Raw genomic sequence first — 17,798 nt, 5'->3', positions numbered from 1 at the left:
CATTGCAGTCCACTGAGCAGTTACAACGTTGCACTTTTAGAAGACTGCTGGTATGTTTGAAAGAATCTTCAATGACCTAGAATGGACCTCTGGTTATCGGTTCTGGAGAGGGATCAAGACGTCCATCTCAAGAAAGGAAAAGTTCTGCTAATCTTTTTTTTTGTCTGAACCCCCATGTAATGAATAGCCAACTTCACCCATTGCGACAAGAAATAGAGGCAGTTTATCAGGTAAAATTCCAAGGTATTAAATTCCAATTGTATAAAGACCTTTTTCTTTTGAACTGTCTTTCAATCCTCTAAAATGCGCAGAATTCTTGTCCTTCTTGTCCTCTCTTTACCCTACCAACTGGGAGTAGCAAGGGCATAATTTGGTTAAATTCCACAGCATTTTCTGATCAGTCCGTTAGGTCTATGCGGGTTTCCTCAATCAGAATCCATTTGCTTACACTCAGGATTTTCTACCTCTGAGTAAACAGTTTGTGTAGAACTCATAACATATTTAACATAAAAACGTCAAAACAAACACATGGAATCCCTTAAGAAAAATCTTTATTGGTACGCTTTGGTCCATTGCTTACACGATTATGTCAAGAATCCTCAAGAACAAAAAGCATAGTTCTCTGTGTGGGTATTTTAACATTGAGTCCACATGTGCACAGAGATACTAATTTTCACTGTCAAGTTCATAAACTGATTAACGGAAATTACATGGTTTGAAATAACAGTCCTCCTCTCAGTCAGATTACAAGTACTGAAAAAGCAATAAGGGTGCAACAGTAAGGTAAGTGTTATTCATTGTTAGACAGTTAATACTTAAAAAGCTCATTAGTTTAGCTCTGCAGTTTATTTTTGTCAATCAACAAAGTTATAAATGAAGACATGAATTGCATATAAATTGCACCCTAAAATTGCTTTAGTGTGGCAAATCAGTTCAGATAATTTGTTTTTAAATCCCAGTAGCTGCAATGGGGGGGGGGGGGGGAAATCACTAATTTATGCTTTCTGCAGAAAACACACAGAGTCCAGTTTTTCCAATATATTGAAGTTTTCACTAGTGCCTTGAATACTAATACACTGGCACATGAAAAGAAAATCTCTGATCAGGAAATTTTGTCAGGAGCCCTACAGACTTATATTGGGATGTGGCACTGAACAAGATAATAGCACTTTTAAGGCACTAAAACATGTAAAGATCAATTCAGTACTCTACATTTAGGTATTGGACCAAATAACACAAATATAAATGGTGCAGATTATACAACAAAGTGGAGAAAGAACATCCTTATTCTAAATTGTTCAAATAACCATTCTCTAAACATTCAATAACATAATTTTCTTATCTGCTAATATGAATGTTACATTATCAACTGTACCACCCCAGAACACAAAGAGAGTATACAAACGTAACATTTCAGTGAGGTTGTCTAGATAGACATTGTAAACAAACATGTGTGGTTGTTCAAGATAAATGCAATTGCACCACTTCCATGGTATTTCTGTTTAAAAAATATTGTTCACATGATCTTCATTACAACTGAATAACTTTTCAAGAAAAATAACTAGCCATTTCAGTTAATTTGTGACAAACACATGGAATGACCCGTAGTCTTAACTTTACATCTCCTTGAGGTTTGCTTTACGCTCCCTTCTTCTTTTCATTCATTAATGCATTCAAATAGTCCTGGGAGTTAAATATAGGTTAGTATCGAGCCGTGAGGGAATTTGGCTTAAATTTGCATGGGGTCTATTTCAGCTAACAAAGCAAAGTTCAAAATGTCGGCCTCTAGGTGTGTGCTTTTTGTAAAATTTGGTGAAGTTATGCCTAGCGCAATCACAGCTCTTTGAATCATTGACGACTGTCAACATTTTAATTTTATCAACTTAACCTGGCAGAATTCATTTCAATTAAACAGTGAAAATTACCGTGAAGTAACAAGATGCATATGGAATGTCTCTCTTGATGAATGTACTTAACTAAGCCACTTGACTCTTACTGTGCAAAAGACAAATACCAGTGAACTATGACAGAACACAATGATCTGTGTGTGGTTTTCCCTTTTTTTTTTGGATCATGCAGATTAGCAGTTTTTCTATCCAATCAAAAGGTCAATACTATTGGTCAACACAATAGCCATTCATTGACTCTCAACAACAACGTCAGGGATGCTTATAAACAAAGCATGGGACCGTCCCACCACAAAGGTATAGCATTCTTCTGCTGACGATTTAAACCACCACTCCTAATCTATCTGCCGTCTGTTTGACCGTCAATGGAAGTGACCATAAGCCATATAATGCTACTGGCTCAGTTGCATTTTATACCTGCACTGATGGGTTTCAAAACCCAGCAGGTACAATCAGTACCTGTGCTCGAAATTAGTTTCTTGTAGTACAGCTGTCTTGGCAACAGAAAAACTTTTTTCTATATTCACTTACGCATCACTTAATATGTTCAATGTAATACAGTGCATCCCTTCACTAGCATTATATATTCAGTATAAACTCTGTATTGCTTACAATTAGCCAATCTCACCCTTGGCAAGGTAATGATACGACAGTCCTAATGGTCTGCACATCCAAAGAAATATATGTTCTTAAACTGCGCGCACAGTATTGTGAAGTTAACTGACCTCTGGCAGTTGGGGTGAGTTGTAGACACCTCAAACCACCCTGGCTGTCAAGAGACTGTCCTGTAAGATCATATCTGGTTTCAATAGACCGCATATGACAAGAGGTGACCCTTAACATGTAAAGTTTCAGACTATCTGATGATACAACTTTGATTCATGAGGCAATAACTTGGTGGCACAAAGTCTGCTACAAAAGTTATGCTTCCAGTCGATACCAAAAGCCACAGAAGATCTACGATCCTGCTAGCTTTTATAAGGTTTCCACTGCATAAAATATACAAAAATGCCAGTGCATATGACACACTCAGCATCACAAAGCCACCATCTTGGGGTCTCACAATGAAATTTTGACACATTTGTTTCATGATTTTCAAATGCATCTGCATTGGGTAGATCCTGTATTTGGCAGACAAACCCCACCTAAGACCATCTCTGGCTCCCAATGCTATGAATATGATACATATTCTAGAATAGTTTTAATAAGTAATACTGATAATGAAACTACGTAAACACGAATGGCTTGAATGTGCATAATGTCTCACATTTAATGGACAATTCAGGGTTGGGGGGGGCAGGGGTAACAAAACACTGTTTTCTAACTTGTAGCTAGATTAGGGAAATTCAGATTATCTTGTGAACACTCCATTTTGTAATGAATGGAAATGGATGTGTATTTAGATTTTACTGATCTATGACCTAGTGAGGGGGCATTTAATTAGAACTTCTGAAAAACAATTTTGGTGGTAGTATATTGATGTATGCATGTGTTCGTGCATGTAGGCGCATGGTGTTTGTACAGAATGAATGAATATGCATCCTGAAGGATGACTTAGTCCCTCAAGAGGAAGTTGTACTTCCCGAAGTTGAAGTCAGTCGGCGCGATCAGCATGTCGATCCGTGCCTTGGCCAGCTTCCGCCGCATGAGGGCCCGCCTCTCATGCCACTCCTGAAGCTCCTCCTCACTGTGGGCAAAATCACAGGCCTCCCCGTCTGGACATGTGTCATCCGACCTGTCAATCACAAGGAGGACAAAGTCACCATGCTGTCTTCACTTTAGAATAGAGATTGTCCTTCCTGATCCAAGGACCCCCTTGCTCAGCATGTTTACTGCTGTGTCTATCTGACTGTCATCAGTGGTACTTTCACCTGAGAGGGCCTCCTTGAACTAATCAAAGGCATTCAATGAGGTGTGCCTGTAATAGATGTAGAAGATTTTTTGTGTAGTGGAGGGGAAGAGCATTGAGAAGCCCGGTCTTTAGTCACTCAATCAAGGTTATTTTTGTAGTTTGGTAACTAGTTAAGCTATTTAGTGAGTAAGTGCGCAGTAAATACAGATTGGCCACAATAGCCCACAGAACGCAACATTGTAAAGCGAATTCGCATGATTTCTGTGTGTTGTGTATGTTTTCCCAATGCTACTGCCGTCTCCCTCTTGAAGATCACGCTGGTGTGTGATCCTGGCTGGGTGCTGACCTGCGGCAGAGGGAGAAGTGGAGTCCAGGGAAGCGGCAGATCCAGTCCAGGCTCTCCTCGTCCTCCTCGCAGCTGAACAGGCGGTCCTTGTGCTTCTCCGTGGCGATGTGCTGCTGCCACTGGCGCTCGCTGTTACTGTGCTTCCCGCAGAGTCGACAGTGGAAGCCACTCTGGCACAGCGAAAGAGAACAGGTGCATCTCGTCACATGACCAAACCTATATTCACTCCCCGTCAACACTAATCCAATGTGACAATCCCAGTATATCATGCACACATACCAATACATAATGTCTTATGTCTGACACATGTCCTTAAATAGCGTGTATATAATATGTAATTTAAAAAAATCTAATACTGCGTAATTAAATTGTTTGGGCAGTGGATCATATGGTGCATTTAAAGGGATTATTAAATATATCAAATTACACAATTATAAAACTGCTGACCTCAAGAGATATCAAAGCACAATATAGGAACAAACGTCACACACAAGACTGCAATGATTGAACCATTAAAACAAATCTCCACCAAGCAGCCCTCAGTACTTACCATTGGCTCGGCAAAATCCGTTGGCATAGCGATGTGCTTCTCATCACTTCGCTGGTGCAGGGGGGTGTTGTTTGGCTCGTGGATCTGACTCATTGTCAGCCACATGTCATACATCTGCTGCATGTCCTGCACTGAAGATTAAACCCAAGTTCACACACACAAACACGCAGACGCACACACACACACACACACACACACACACACACACACACACACACAGGAACTATGTGAATATATGAAGCAGTTGAACCTAATAGTTCAGTGTAAGACATTTGTAAATAATCTTGCAGAGATGCTATTGTGGCAGAAGAATGTGGTAATTGCTTTTGACATTTGATATCCTGGAGGACAATGACAGAAAATCCTTACGCCACCAGTTTCAATAGGTAATGGATGAATGGCATCTACAGCATTCACCTTTGCTACCTGAGCCTATCCAACTCCACCCTGACCTGAACATGTACTGATATTATCTTTAGTTGTTTATTTAATAATTATTATTTTGTGGTGGGTATGTTTAGAAAACAATCCAGTTTGCAACACTGCCTCATCCTCAAAAGGTTAAGATGCAAGCACAGTTGTTCAGCTGAATTTCAGAAGTATTTCAGAAAGCCAAAGAGCAGCTCACAGCCTTCGGTCCTCATGTAGGTCCACACTTCCCTCTCCTCCTGGCTGTGAGCGAAGGAACAGTTCCCAATGTAGTGGCATTTCCTCTGGTTCAGCACATGGACGCATATCTGAGGACGAATGCACACGTCAAGCTTAGTCCCTTTCCATGAACCCAGCCACTGAGTCAGCACTGGGACAGCGTGACAAAGACAGGCAAATGAAAGACTAACGCTTACAAGACAAAAACAAACTTCAATTCTGCTTGACCCAGCTGTGGCCTACATGTATGTCCCACATAGGGGCAGCAAACAATGCATTTAGGAGCAACATCATAAGGAAGGTTAAGGTTGAGGCAGGTTCCACCCACTAGCATCTACGATGGCCTTTGTGGATGCAATTTACTGTGTTTCAGTCTTCATCATCATAATCTTCAGCATTGTTATGTCATGTGGAGACCAATCCTCATTGAGCATTTTGTGTAGTCACAGACTAAAATGACCAATTGGAATGAACGTGATGGACCTTGGGCTACAAAACGCTGTTCAATACAGGAAAAAACTGTACTTCAGATTGTATTTGTTACATGGTTGCTTGGTGCAAAGAAAATGTTTTAGTTTTTTCCCCCGTTGGCTACTTTCGCAAAGGTACTGGATCTTCACATGGAACATTGAGTTCACTTGATCATTTGAGGATATTAGTCATGGCTAGTCTTTTACATAAACATTTAATTGGGGTTAATCTATAATACTGTAACATTTCTAACAATCAAATATCTATCATAACAAAGTTGCATTCTTTGTGTGAGTTCAGTCTACACTATTTCTGTTCCTATACTTATCATCCTTCAATGGTGGCATTAGGAATGTTTAATATGAATAAAAACACATTTCTTTGTGAACTTTTAGTCACTACTATAAAGCCCCATTGTGTATCACCCAGTGTAATACTTCAAACACACAGCAATCAGGACCTTTGAACAGTTGGGCCTTTGTACACATGAGTGAAGTATGATGCTCATATAGACCTAAAGATGGATGCACTCACATCATATTTCTGAGGGTGGTTCCTAGAGAATGGTGGAGGTCTGACCATTATCCATTTTGTCTTCTCAAAGGCCTTCACCAGCAGCACCCGTCGCTCCTTAATCCAGCTGCAAAGGAGTATGGGAGACTATTAGTCACCGTGCACACTGTACCATTGTGACCTAGACGTGTGTTTGTACACTTAAGGTTATTGGGTTATTTACAATTCCAATGCTACAGTGACATATTTAATTCTGCAACATGTGTGAATGGACACAGATACTCCAGTGTGCAACATCAGCAAGGTTACTATGGCGTTTATTGTATCTTTTCCATGGTCACTTCTAAGAGGCCTTGAAAACATGCCAATCCTCTGTAAACGGGAGGTTGAGAGCTGTGTGGGAGTGTCAGAGTGGCATAAATGCACTTTTACTGAACTGAGATCAGCTCTTCACTTATTGTCCTTTCAGACTGCACAACTTTTCAGTTGCCGGAGGTAACGGGAACACCAGAAGGCACAAGGCGCTGTAGCTCACCTGTGGCGGGCTTTGGCCAGACAGTACTTGAACGCCTTGTCCGGCTCACTGACCACACCATCCCTCCAGCAATGAGCGCACACAAACTTCATCTTCATGTTCAAGCTCCGCCCTCTGGACGTGCTAACACCTCCTGCGGCAAGGGCCGTACTTCCTCCTGCAGATGGGGGGCTGTTGTCTCTGTTGGTAGGGGCGGCTGGCTTAGCTGGAGAATATGCAGGCTTCAGCCAATCACATCATAGTAGGGAAAGGCAGATAACAGAAGGGAACATTAGGAAAATTATTTTAAAAAACACCTAAGAATTAAATGTGAGGCTACGTTATTTACATCTGTGATTGCGTTTGTAAGAAATAGAAAAATATGTCTCAGGAATTAGGTCATCCTTCTTGGTTATCACAGTTTCAACTGTGTGGCAGCTTGCACTTGTGGTGTCATCATGACACTCTGTGTGACTAGGTGTGATCTCTTTAGTTGATGGAGGCCGGAGCGACTGTCAACACAGGCCATCTGCTGCAGCAGTGATCTCACCTTCTGTCTCTTCAGGACCTGTTCTTGCTTGTGCCAGTGTCTCTTGGACTCTTGAACAATTTCTTCATGGGTGATGCCTAAACACACACAAACAAACCAAACATCACAACAAACAAACAGCAGTGATGGAAAACACAACTCTTTGTGTTTGTACACCACAGTCTATGCATGTACACAGAGGTACAAATAATTATAAAGACTTCATCGCTCCCTGGTGGCCAGAACAAGGTAGGACATGTTCATTTCAGACCAACTATTGAATGCAAAACATATTTCACTTGCAATAGGACACACTTCTAATTGTGAGACGTGACAGAGGATCCATTTTAAGCAGCATTTTTAAATAGCAACAGAAAATATTTCCAGCAGCCTTGTACATAGTTTGATTAAAATGCATAAGAGACTGTTCAGCCTTGCAAGGACTTTACACACATTAAAAGACTTAACTTTACTTCATGTGCAGGTACAACTTAGATTCCATTTGTCTGGACATCACTTCTGGGAGCTTATGCATGTTCCAAAGTAAATTAGTTGAGTGCACATTAAATGGCAATGGTAGTTTGTGTGTGTGAGAGTGTGTGTGAAAGTGCGTGTGTGTGTGTGTGTGTGTGTGTGTAGGGTTGGGTACCGAGAACCGGTACCAATATGGCACCGGGACTATACAACCGATACCCACCCGGACCGAAATGTCACGCAGATTTCGGTGCTTCCTTTCGGTGCCTGAGCCGATTGAAATGAATAACATCAACAATTCATGCAGCTAAATGAACAAACCGGACCGAAATGTCACGCAGATTTCGATGCTTCCTTTCAATGCCTGAGCTGATTGGAATGAGGAACCGCAACAAATCATGCAGTTAAATGAACATAACGTACGTAAAATGTTGTCTTATAAACAGGAATTATTTCAGGCTGCAACATGAAACACGGAGGCTGGTTCCAAAACAGTAGAAAACTAGCTAGCAGTAACGTGAGTGGCGTATGTATGATCTGTATGAATTATCTTTTATTTTGTTGCCATGCATATTTCGTGGGTCACATTTAAAACTGCCCCATCTCCCAATGTTAACTTTGTCCTGTGGCGCTCACGCTTGGTGTTTTCATAGCAACAGTCTTATGACAGTGAAGCAGGCAGCATTTAACAGCGCAAGCACAAACAGAGCTCGCCATCAACCTTTTAACAGAGAAAATAGCGAAAGGTAAACGGTCAAAAGTGTGGCTGTATTTCGCACAAAAAGATTCAAACACCGCGACTTGCAGTAAATGCAACAAAACAATTGCGTGTAAAGAGTGGAGAGAAGGCAAGAGTCCTGGGCAGATCTGCAACCGCAAACTTAAACTGTAGGTAGGCTACCGGAGCTATAGTCTATTAAAGGGGCAGTACACTTTCACGCAATCGGTGTGTTCAAGTAAACAAGATAGAAAAGATAACTAGGTATAAACAAATCAGAAAATTGTGAAATTTCATTAAATAAATGCAAACTAAATAATACATGTTTGACTACATAGGCAAATATGCTCATAAGTTTGAAGCTGTAGTCTGTGTGTGTGTGTTTTGTATTTATTTATATTTATTTAAGCATACTATAAACTGTTGTTAACAGTTAATATAATATTCATAGTTTGAAGCTGTAGTTTGAAGCAAAGTTTTTGTATGTATTTATATTCATAGTATACTTTAAACAGTTAATATATTGTTCAATTTGAAGAAAAAAATTGGCCTCTGCAATAAAAAAAGCCTTTCTTTAATGTCGTCAATCCTCGTTTTGTGCTTTTTTTTTAAAAAGTATCGGTTCAGGCACCGTTTAGGCACCGGTATCGTTTTAAAAGTATCGGTTATGTACCGGTATCGGAAAAAACCCAAACGATACCCATCCCTATGTGTGTGTGAGAGAAAGTGCGTGTGTGTGTGTGTGTGTGTGTGTAGGTGTGTAGGTGTGTGTGTGTGTGTGAGAGTGTGAGAGTGTGAGAGTGTGAGAGTGTGTGTGAGTGTGAGAGTGTGTGTGAAAGTGCGTGTGTGTGTGTGTAAGTGTGTGTGAGTGTAGGTGTGTGTAGGTGTGTGTGTGTGTGTATGTGTAGGTGTGCGTGTGTGTAGGTGTGTGTGTGTTTGTGTGTGTGTGTGTGTGTGGGCGTGTGTGTGTGTGTGTGTGTGTGTGTACCAGAGCTGTGCTGCAGCACCCAGCACTTGAGCTCGATGATGGAGTGGGCGAAGGAGCAGCTGTCCTCGCGCTGGCAGCCATACCGTGCCTCTTGCCGACACACGTCGAACTGGCAAGGGGGGCGCAACGGGCGGATCTTCGTGTAGCGCACCATGCCGTTGGTTTTCTCCACGTGAACCAAACATCTGGGTGTGTGCAAGAGAGAGAGAGAGAAAAAAAGAAAGAGAGAGAGAGAGACGAAGCAAGGGTAAAGGGATAGAGAGAGTCAGATCCAGGAGAAGTGTCACTGTCTCACACAACTGAGAGAGAATGACATCAGAGTTTATCTGACAGTGTAACATGTAATAAGGGAGCAGTGACCTGAGATATGGATATTCAGAGGACTCACTTGTTGTGGTCAAACACATGGTGAGCGGACAGATTAGAGCAGACAGTCATGTTCTCTTTGCAGCGTTTACTGATGATTCTGGGCTTACTGTCAAAACATTCCTGGAGGAGGTGGAGCCAGACAAACATGTCATTAGTTTGAGTGAGAGTATGTGTGCATGACAGTGTGACAGAGAACATGAGCATATGCATGTGTGTGTCTGTGTGCGTCTTTTATAGCACACACTACACAGGGGAGCATGAATGTGTGGATTTGTAAAAGGTTCCAGTGTGGGTATGTGTCTCTGTGTCTGTTTGCATGAGCGCACACATAACAGATGAACGTGCCAGTATAGGTTTGTAACAGGTGGCTGATACTTCATGTGTGTGTGTGTGTGTGTGTGTGTACACATCTACCAGTGAAACATGACATGCCAGTGACACATGAACATGCCATTATTAACTGAATATTACTTGTGTGTGCATGCATGTGTGTGTATGTGAGCATGTACATTACTGTGTATACACCCACCTCAGAGTGGAACATAGACATGCCGGTGTGGATTAGTGGTAGGTGGCTGATACCTTCTGTGTGTGTGTGTGTGTGTGTGTGTGTGTGTGTGTGTGTGTGTGTGTGTGTGTGTGTGTGTGTGTGTGTGTGTGTGTGTGTGTGCATCGATGTGTGTGTATGTGAGCATGTTCATTACTGTGTATACACCCACCTCAGAGTGGAACATAAACATGCCGGTGTGGATTAGTGGTAGGTGGGTGATACCTTGTGTGTGTGTGTGTGTATGTGTGTGTGTGTGTGTGTGTGTGTGTGTGTGAGAGAGAGAGTGTGTGTGTATACCCACCTCACAGAGGAACATGAGCATGCCGTTGTGGATCTGCAGCAGCTGGCTGACAGTGAGTGTCTGGCTGCCAGAGGAGCCCAGAGGGTTGAAGAGCAGCTCTCTGATCAGGGTGCCCCTCCGCTCCTGCGTCCACACGTCAATCTCCTGTTGATAGTACGCAAAGGTGCAGTTTTCCCCGTACTTACACTCCTGACGTTCTTGCACATCTGTACGCAGACACACAAACACACATGCCACCGAATTCAAAGCTAAAACCAATTATCACAAAATTGCAATGTCCTTCAAGCCACTTCCACCAATAAACGTATTCTGTGTCTCTGCATGGGTGCAGGAACACAAGACCCCACATAACAAATACATGCACTTCAATACGTTGACAACACAACAATTACAGTTAGTATATGAGGGACAACACTATATTTCTGATATAATTATATCATTGTAAGTGCTGAGTGGATGTGTTAAACCAGTGTGTTTGTAGTTACCCTTGCAAAGCACAAAGGCTCCCATGAAGTTCCTGCGTGCTGGACGGGGGCGAACCCTCTTCCAGGAGGGATCATCCGCACCCTTCCTCCGGCACAGCAGGGTGTTCTGCTTACAGTCATGGGCCTGATCCTGGTACTGATAGTCCAGCATTCCTGGGCCTGATGAAAGGTGAGGAAGGAAAGGATTGGGGATTCATTCACTGGGGCATTAGAGGACTTCCACAACTGTAGTACACACACATTATATATATATATATATATATATATATATATATATATATTTCCTATGTATCTTTTTTTAATAGATATACATCTTTTTAACTAAACTTGTAATAAAGTGTGTGTTTGTGTGCATATGTATATATATGATATATATAAAAACACACACACACACACGCACACACACAATATATATATTAAAAGTTTAGTTTACATTTTTGTATAGAAAATACATTTATATATACTATAATTTATGTTATGCAGAAAACAGAGAACTAAGGCAGAACTGGAACAAGGCAGACAGTCATAACAAAAACACCAAAAGAACACTGTAGATGGCCTTTAAATTGTCTGATACAAAAACATAAAAAAGGCAGGAAGAAGGAGGCTCACCGTTCTTCACATAACAGATATCGCATGCCTGAAGGAATTCATGTGTGGCTTCTAGAGGGTTTCCCGAGAGCAGGGAGAGTTTAGAGATCACCTGACCATTCTGGAGACAAGAGGAGACGTGGCACAGCTTCTTAAGGCATGACATCACCAGGAAAACAAGAGGACTTTCAACCATATTGACAAGACTTACATATGTGGTTGGAGGTTTCGGTGTCCGTAATGAAGACAGAAAACTTTGCGAGACTTTAGCACCTGGGTGTAGACAATGAAGAAGACAGACATAAAACTGTCAAAAAAATCCATCTCTTGTTACATTTCCTTCAGCACAAAAGGTGACCACGTAAAAGGTGCTGCCAGCAATTCTAATCCAATAGACTTTTGGCTAAATTCAGCTAATGGCTCCTCTAGCTGTTAATTCTGTGATCAATCTTCAATGATGCGGTTACATCCACTCACCAGGCAGGGTGAACTCAGAGAGGGAGTCCAGTCCTTCTCCCCCCACCGCCAGTGCTGGTCCTAGAGCAGGGTGCGAGCGATCCCCCAGAGGAGAGAAGGTGTCCAGGGCATCCAGCCTGGAGGCCAGACTGGGCCCTGAGAAGGAGTCCAGAGAGTTGAGCTGGCTGATGGCCAAGCTGAAGAACCCAGGGTGCATCTGGGGTGAGGGGGCAGCGATGGGCGTGGGAAAGGCAGGCGGCAGACCCACTGATGGTTTAATGTGGAGGTGAGTTGGTATAGCCCGCTGCAAAATTTCAGAGTTTGGTAGTTTGAGTTTGGTAAACAATACATAGCAAAACACAAAGCGACAGACAGGGAGACAAAACTCATTATATGGTATTGACAGTCATGGACTGGAACCTTATTATCTAGCCTAATAGCCGATATACATTAAATGACATTTAGCTTTCCGTGTTAACAGAGAGCAAGACAACTCGCTAGCCTGCTACAACACGGTATCAGTTGCTTTGCCCTTTCGAAGATTGCCTTACTAATCTCCTTCACTCTGTAGCGCACGGAGCAGTTCTTACCAGGCTGGGCGGCTCCAGAGTGGGCACACAGGCGTCCAGCAGTCCGTCCAGCTCGTCCCCCAACACCTCGCAGGTCCCCATGTCCCCAGAGATGGGGACGGACAGAGGTACACACTCCGGGCTGTCTGGTAACTCGACTGACTTGGCGGCACCCATGGGAAGAGATGAGGATTCTTCACTGACTGAGATCGGAATGCCCAAGGACAAGTGGACTACGGAAGTGTGAGGGGGGAAAAAAAGCCAAGAGAAAAAAGCAAGTGTTCAGTTGGGAGTTTAAAATGAATGGGGAATTACAGTTAGTTATTGAAAGTATTAGGTGAGATGGTTTTATTGCCACAATGATTTATCACGGGCAAGTCAAATTAGAGTATGGTGCATAAACTAAATATTATTCTTGCAGGGATTAATGTAATTTAACTTTTGGATAGATGTTGCGTATGTGTGTATTTGTGTGAGTGTGAATGTGTCAGTGTGCGTGTGCGTGTGCGTGTGCGAATGCGTGCATATTTGTGAGAGTGTGTATTTATGTGAGTGTGCATGTGTGTGTGTGTGTGTGTGTGTGTGTGTGTGTGAGTGTGAGGAAAGCATACAAGAGGGAGAAAAATGTGGAATGTGCAGAAAATGACTGGGTGTGTGATGTGAAATGTGAAATACCAAATAACAGTACAGTAGCTAAATAATGATAAATGAATATTTTTGTTCATATGCCACAGTAATGCCATTCAACTGTGTACATTATTGTAGATTTGTTTTCTACATATCTTAGTGTGACTGCCTCAGAAGACAAGAATGAAGTGAATCAAATGACTACTGTGGCCATACCACACTGTTACATTGACTCATTTCCTCGAATCATTACTTTTTCTGTTGCTACATTCTTGCTGTTAATTCTTTTGGCTGACTATACTGGGGACTTGGAGTTGTATGCATTTTAGTGCTATTTTATTTATTTATTTTTTGTGCACCATAGTCTCTCCTTGACCTGAAGAGCTGACAATGGGTAGACAATGAACCAGTGACCAGTGACCAGTGAATGGGCCTCCTCAACATTGTCATTACACCACCCTAAATAGCTCTGAGCAATCTCCATGGTTATGTACACATGACAAAAAACTTTGAACAGATATTTCAAAAAAATAATTGTGGATGGCATAATACATACCTGAAGAAATGTCACTCAAGGAATCAAGGCCATTGGATGTCACCTGAAAGACAAAGACTGTTTTAAACCCTGGTTCATCGTTCAGAATGTATGAATTATGGACCCCCTTGAAAACGAGATGTTGCACCTCAAGGGGCTATCCTTAATAAAATTGAATTGAAATTGAATTGAATTGAATGTCCATTTAAAAATGTGTAGGGAACAAGGATTGGAACTTGCAAGGATACCTGTATTTGCTCATTGCATGGACCCAAAGTAGGGTATAATCAAACATACACTAATTGAATCATTCATGGATGTGGCAGTGAAGTCATTCTTTATCATCCATTCACAATGATTCGACCATATGTTATTTACATTCACACAGAGCTATTGTTCTACAATAGAGCAAACAACAAGTGTGACGGAGGTCTGCCCAAAATGAAATAATATAGAAGTTTCATGAGAATAGGTGTTGCTTTGAAGGAACTTATTTACACATGCAACTTCCACATCTGCGCACAGACACACCCTAGCGTTGTGCTCACCCACCCATATTTGCGCTTAGAATCTTGCTCATGTTAGTTCGTGAAATTAGCAAAATGATTTTGCATTTATAAAAGTAAAACCTGCCTCCTCTTGAGTAGCTGAAACTGGATGTCCATCACTTCTTTCTGCTGGACTCAACTTGTCCTGTAAAAACAGTAATGAATTAATGCCTCACGATATAAACACAGGTTAACGCCACATTCAAATGAAAAACAGTTTTGGAAATAAAAAATATTAGAAAGGATAAAGAAATATGAATAGAAAAATGTGTTCACTTTATGAATACAAAGCACATTTACAACTTGTGGTTTAATCATAGTTAGATTACCCTCAGTAACGGGGCACTGGTTAGTGGCAATCATGCAAACTGTTTGATTCATTTTTTTGACATACGTAAGGGAAAGGGTTTCAGCTGACCTGAGAGCTGGTGTAGGCCTTTCGAGACTTCAGACCCAGTTTGCTGGCCAGCTCCTGTGATAGCTCATTCGCCTGTTTGTCCTGAGGAAGAATTGATCATTGCACATTCAGTAAACAGAAAAAACACAATCAGAAATTCAGAAGATCAATCAGCATATGATGAGTACTTCTGCATGTGTACCTACTGTACTGATGGCTATGTGACACTTGCTGCTTTGTTTATCACTCCTCAAGTGAAGATCCCCCAGTGTCAAGGTGAAGCACATTATGTGTTAATCTTAGAGACTCTGTGAGAGCACAGCTCAGTAAACTGCAAGACCAGCTGCTGACCTGGGGTGAAGAGAGAAGGCACTCTGTGCTGCAGTCATATGCCTCCCTCACACGTCCAAGCTCTCTCAGACACAGGGCCTTCCTGTAGAGCGCTCTCTGACTGTCCTCGTCAACAGCCAACACATGCTCACAGTCCTGCAGCCCTTGTGCATACTCATGCTGTTTGTGAAAGAAAGAAAGAAAGAGCTAAATTAATATAAACTAAGAGAGGTATGTCTATAAAGTGAGCAACAGCAATTGAAAGTTATGTTTAAAACTTAGAGGACAGCTCTAGGGAAATGAGTGAAGTAAATAAGCCTATGAGCACCAATCGATAATAGATCTAAATTAGGTTTGTGCCTATGACACAAAGACCACCACTGTATCACAACTCTCTCAGATCCATCTAACCCTCCAGATGCCCTCTAGCCTTCTAGCCCCTTACCATACTGTAGTTGGCCGATGCCCTATTCAGGTAGAGGCTCTTCAGCAGAGCAGTGGGAATGGACAGAGCCTCTTCCTTGGCATAGTTTGCCACACTGATGCCCTCACTGTACTGCCCTGCTGACTGCCTCCAGCTGCCCTCCCGAAAGGTGGCATTACCCTCATTCAGGAGGTTGCACATTAGCTGGGTTAGAAACACCTTCAAAACAGGCAAAGGACGAAGATCCAATAAGTAGTAGAGCAGGCAAGGTAAAGGTACAGCAATCACATAATTGTTATTCGTCTGTACTTCATTGCCACCATGCTTTAAGTCACTGTTGTGGCGGAAAGTCCCACACCTTTTCTTTCAATCAGAAGACCGGAGACTGGATGCAGAAATCTGGAGTTTTATTGTAATCAATAAGCTACAATAAGGGGATGCCCATGGATCATCTCAAAGTGTGAAAGCTCTGCATGGCATCTTAAGGCCTGGAAATTGTGGGGTGTGCACTATCTGGCTGTTTGCCAAAACCAATTAGAATTAACTATTCCCTCTACTATCACTCCCTTTAGACCTCCTATGTGTGTCGTGACAGGTTTCCCCAAATTCTGTGAGACCTCCTCCTAACAGGAAGTTCCTTGGAATGTGCCTGTGTCTTATCTTTATTGCTGCATCTGACATCAGTGAATAATTTCTAAGGCTAAGTTACTATTTCCCCCTAGTCTGCCTTTCCTAAGTGAGACTTTCTTACAGATGAGTTAATCCATGTTCATCTAAACATAAAATAAAAACCACATCACTTTGAAGGAAAATGTCGGCTTAAAGACAACATTAACACGACTCACTCTACATATGTGTGGTGAGGAGGGATGAGTGATTTTGGGGTATAATGACAGGTTTGCACTAGTGACAACAAACTAGATTTCAAATCCATGGCACATGAGAAAGACCTCCAGGAAATGCTGAAAATAATGACAAACTTCCATTATAATCTTCCCTCTACACTAATTAATTTGTGAAAAAGTATATTAATAAAATCCTACCTCATAGCTTTCAGGCTCTGGAAAGGGCAAAGAGGACCTATGAAAACAAAACAGGATTGTTGACGGCAATGACGATGACATGAGACATACTAAAAATGCTAAATGTAACAGTTCTCTGAAAGTGAGAGGACTCTTTCATCCAGTCACCCTGTGTAGGATCTAACTGGCAGACTTACTGTATAAACGCCAGTGCCCTCTGAATATCCTCTTGGCGCCTCTGTCGCTCCACGTCCATGGTTTATGAAGCAGCGGTTTTACCATCGACCTTATTCTTGCACCTGTAAATAAGTTATTTAGAGGTCCGATAAGTGTAAACTCCCAAATAGAAGCCTACACAAGGATAACACAGGGTGACAAGAATCACGAGAACTAAATCCATACAGACCATTTTTAATTATTAAAATAGAACTAGAGCTAAACTAACGTTGAATGTTAGAAGACGGTTTACCTTAAAATGTTACAACAACGTTACACAGTAGATTAACTAAAAAATACAGCCTGAAAACAACAACAGAGCACCTATTACCACCGAACCTGTTACAGTTACTTTTACATAGAAGACCCTGGTTATCAATATTAGTGCAAAACAATCTTAAAGCAGAAGTGACTTCTATATCCACACTGGGACTGACTACACTTCTTCGAAAACTGATATCAACTTAACCATGCTAAGGACGGAGGCAATCGGTTCGTTAAACATTTGCAAGGACTTCGAGAGCAACCTACCCAAACAGGCTGCTCTGTCTCCTTTGAGTAAGTTGAATCTGACTGAACAAACTACGGAACTAAGCTGGTCTGAGAAGAGAGGACTACATCATGTTGAATTTAGTGATTTCCTGATACAGACCGTCGAAAAATCACAGTTTCATGCCTTCAGTTTCACTTTGAGACAGGATTGACAAACTTCCGGGTCATCGTCTGACTAAGTACCTCCACTAATTTTGAAAAAATAAAGCCAAATTCCTATATTTTATTTGTCCATTGCAATTGTGCTGTTTTTCTTGAATATAGATGGAACAATGGCATTTACAAACACCAAATGCAGATTCGCGTGGGTCATTAT

The 17,798-nt window shown here is 41.7% G+C and overlaps 1 protein-coding gene across 1 annotated transcript; it reads right to left on the bottom strand.

Moving 5' to 3' along the window:
- Window positions 1-661: 661 nt before the first annotated feature.
- Window positions 662-17,582, bottom strand: LOC308379161 (zinc finger CCCH domain-containing protein 7B-like). Its single transcript, XM_080856217.1, has 22 exons — window positions 17,462-17,582; window positions 16,912-17,013; window positions 16,736-16,772; window positions 15,714-15,911; window positions 15,290-15,448; window positions 14,960-15,040; window positions 14,623-14,686; window positions 12,853-13,064; window positions 12,284-12,566; window positions 12,018-12,079; window positions 11,828-11,927; window positions 11,216-11,374; window positions 10,731-10,936; window positions 9,899-9,999; window positions 9,511-9,695; window positions 7,352-7,428; window positions 6,823-7,043; window positions 6,309-6,414; window positions 5,284-5,392; window positions 4,656-4,786; window positions 4,106-4,275; window positions 662-3,642 (listed from the first exon to the last, which is right to left on the bottom strand). The coding sequence occupies exons 2-22, from the start codon at window positions 16,968-16,970 to the stop codon at window positions 3,462-3,464; spliced, it is 2,901 nt and encodes a 966-aa protein (XP_080712343.1). The 5' UTR covers window positions 16,971-17,013; window positions 17,462-17,582; the 3' UTR covers window positions 662-3,461.
- Between the last annotated feature and the right edge of the window lie 216 nt (window positions 17,583-17,798).

Source organism: Sprattus sprattus (genome assembly GCF_963457725.1).
Source record: "Sprattus sprattus genome assembly, chromosome: 18".
In the NCBI taxonomy this organism is placed as follows: Eukaryota; Metazoa; Chordata; class Actinopteri; order Clupeiformes; family Clupeidae; genus Sprattus; species Sprattus sprattus.
Note: the sequence above shows the minus strand (reverse complement) of the source record. Positions and strands in the feature narration are given on the sequence as shown.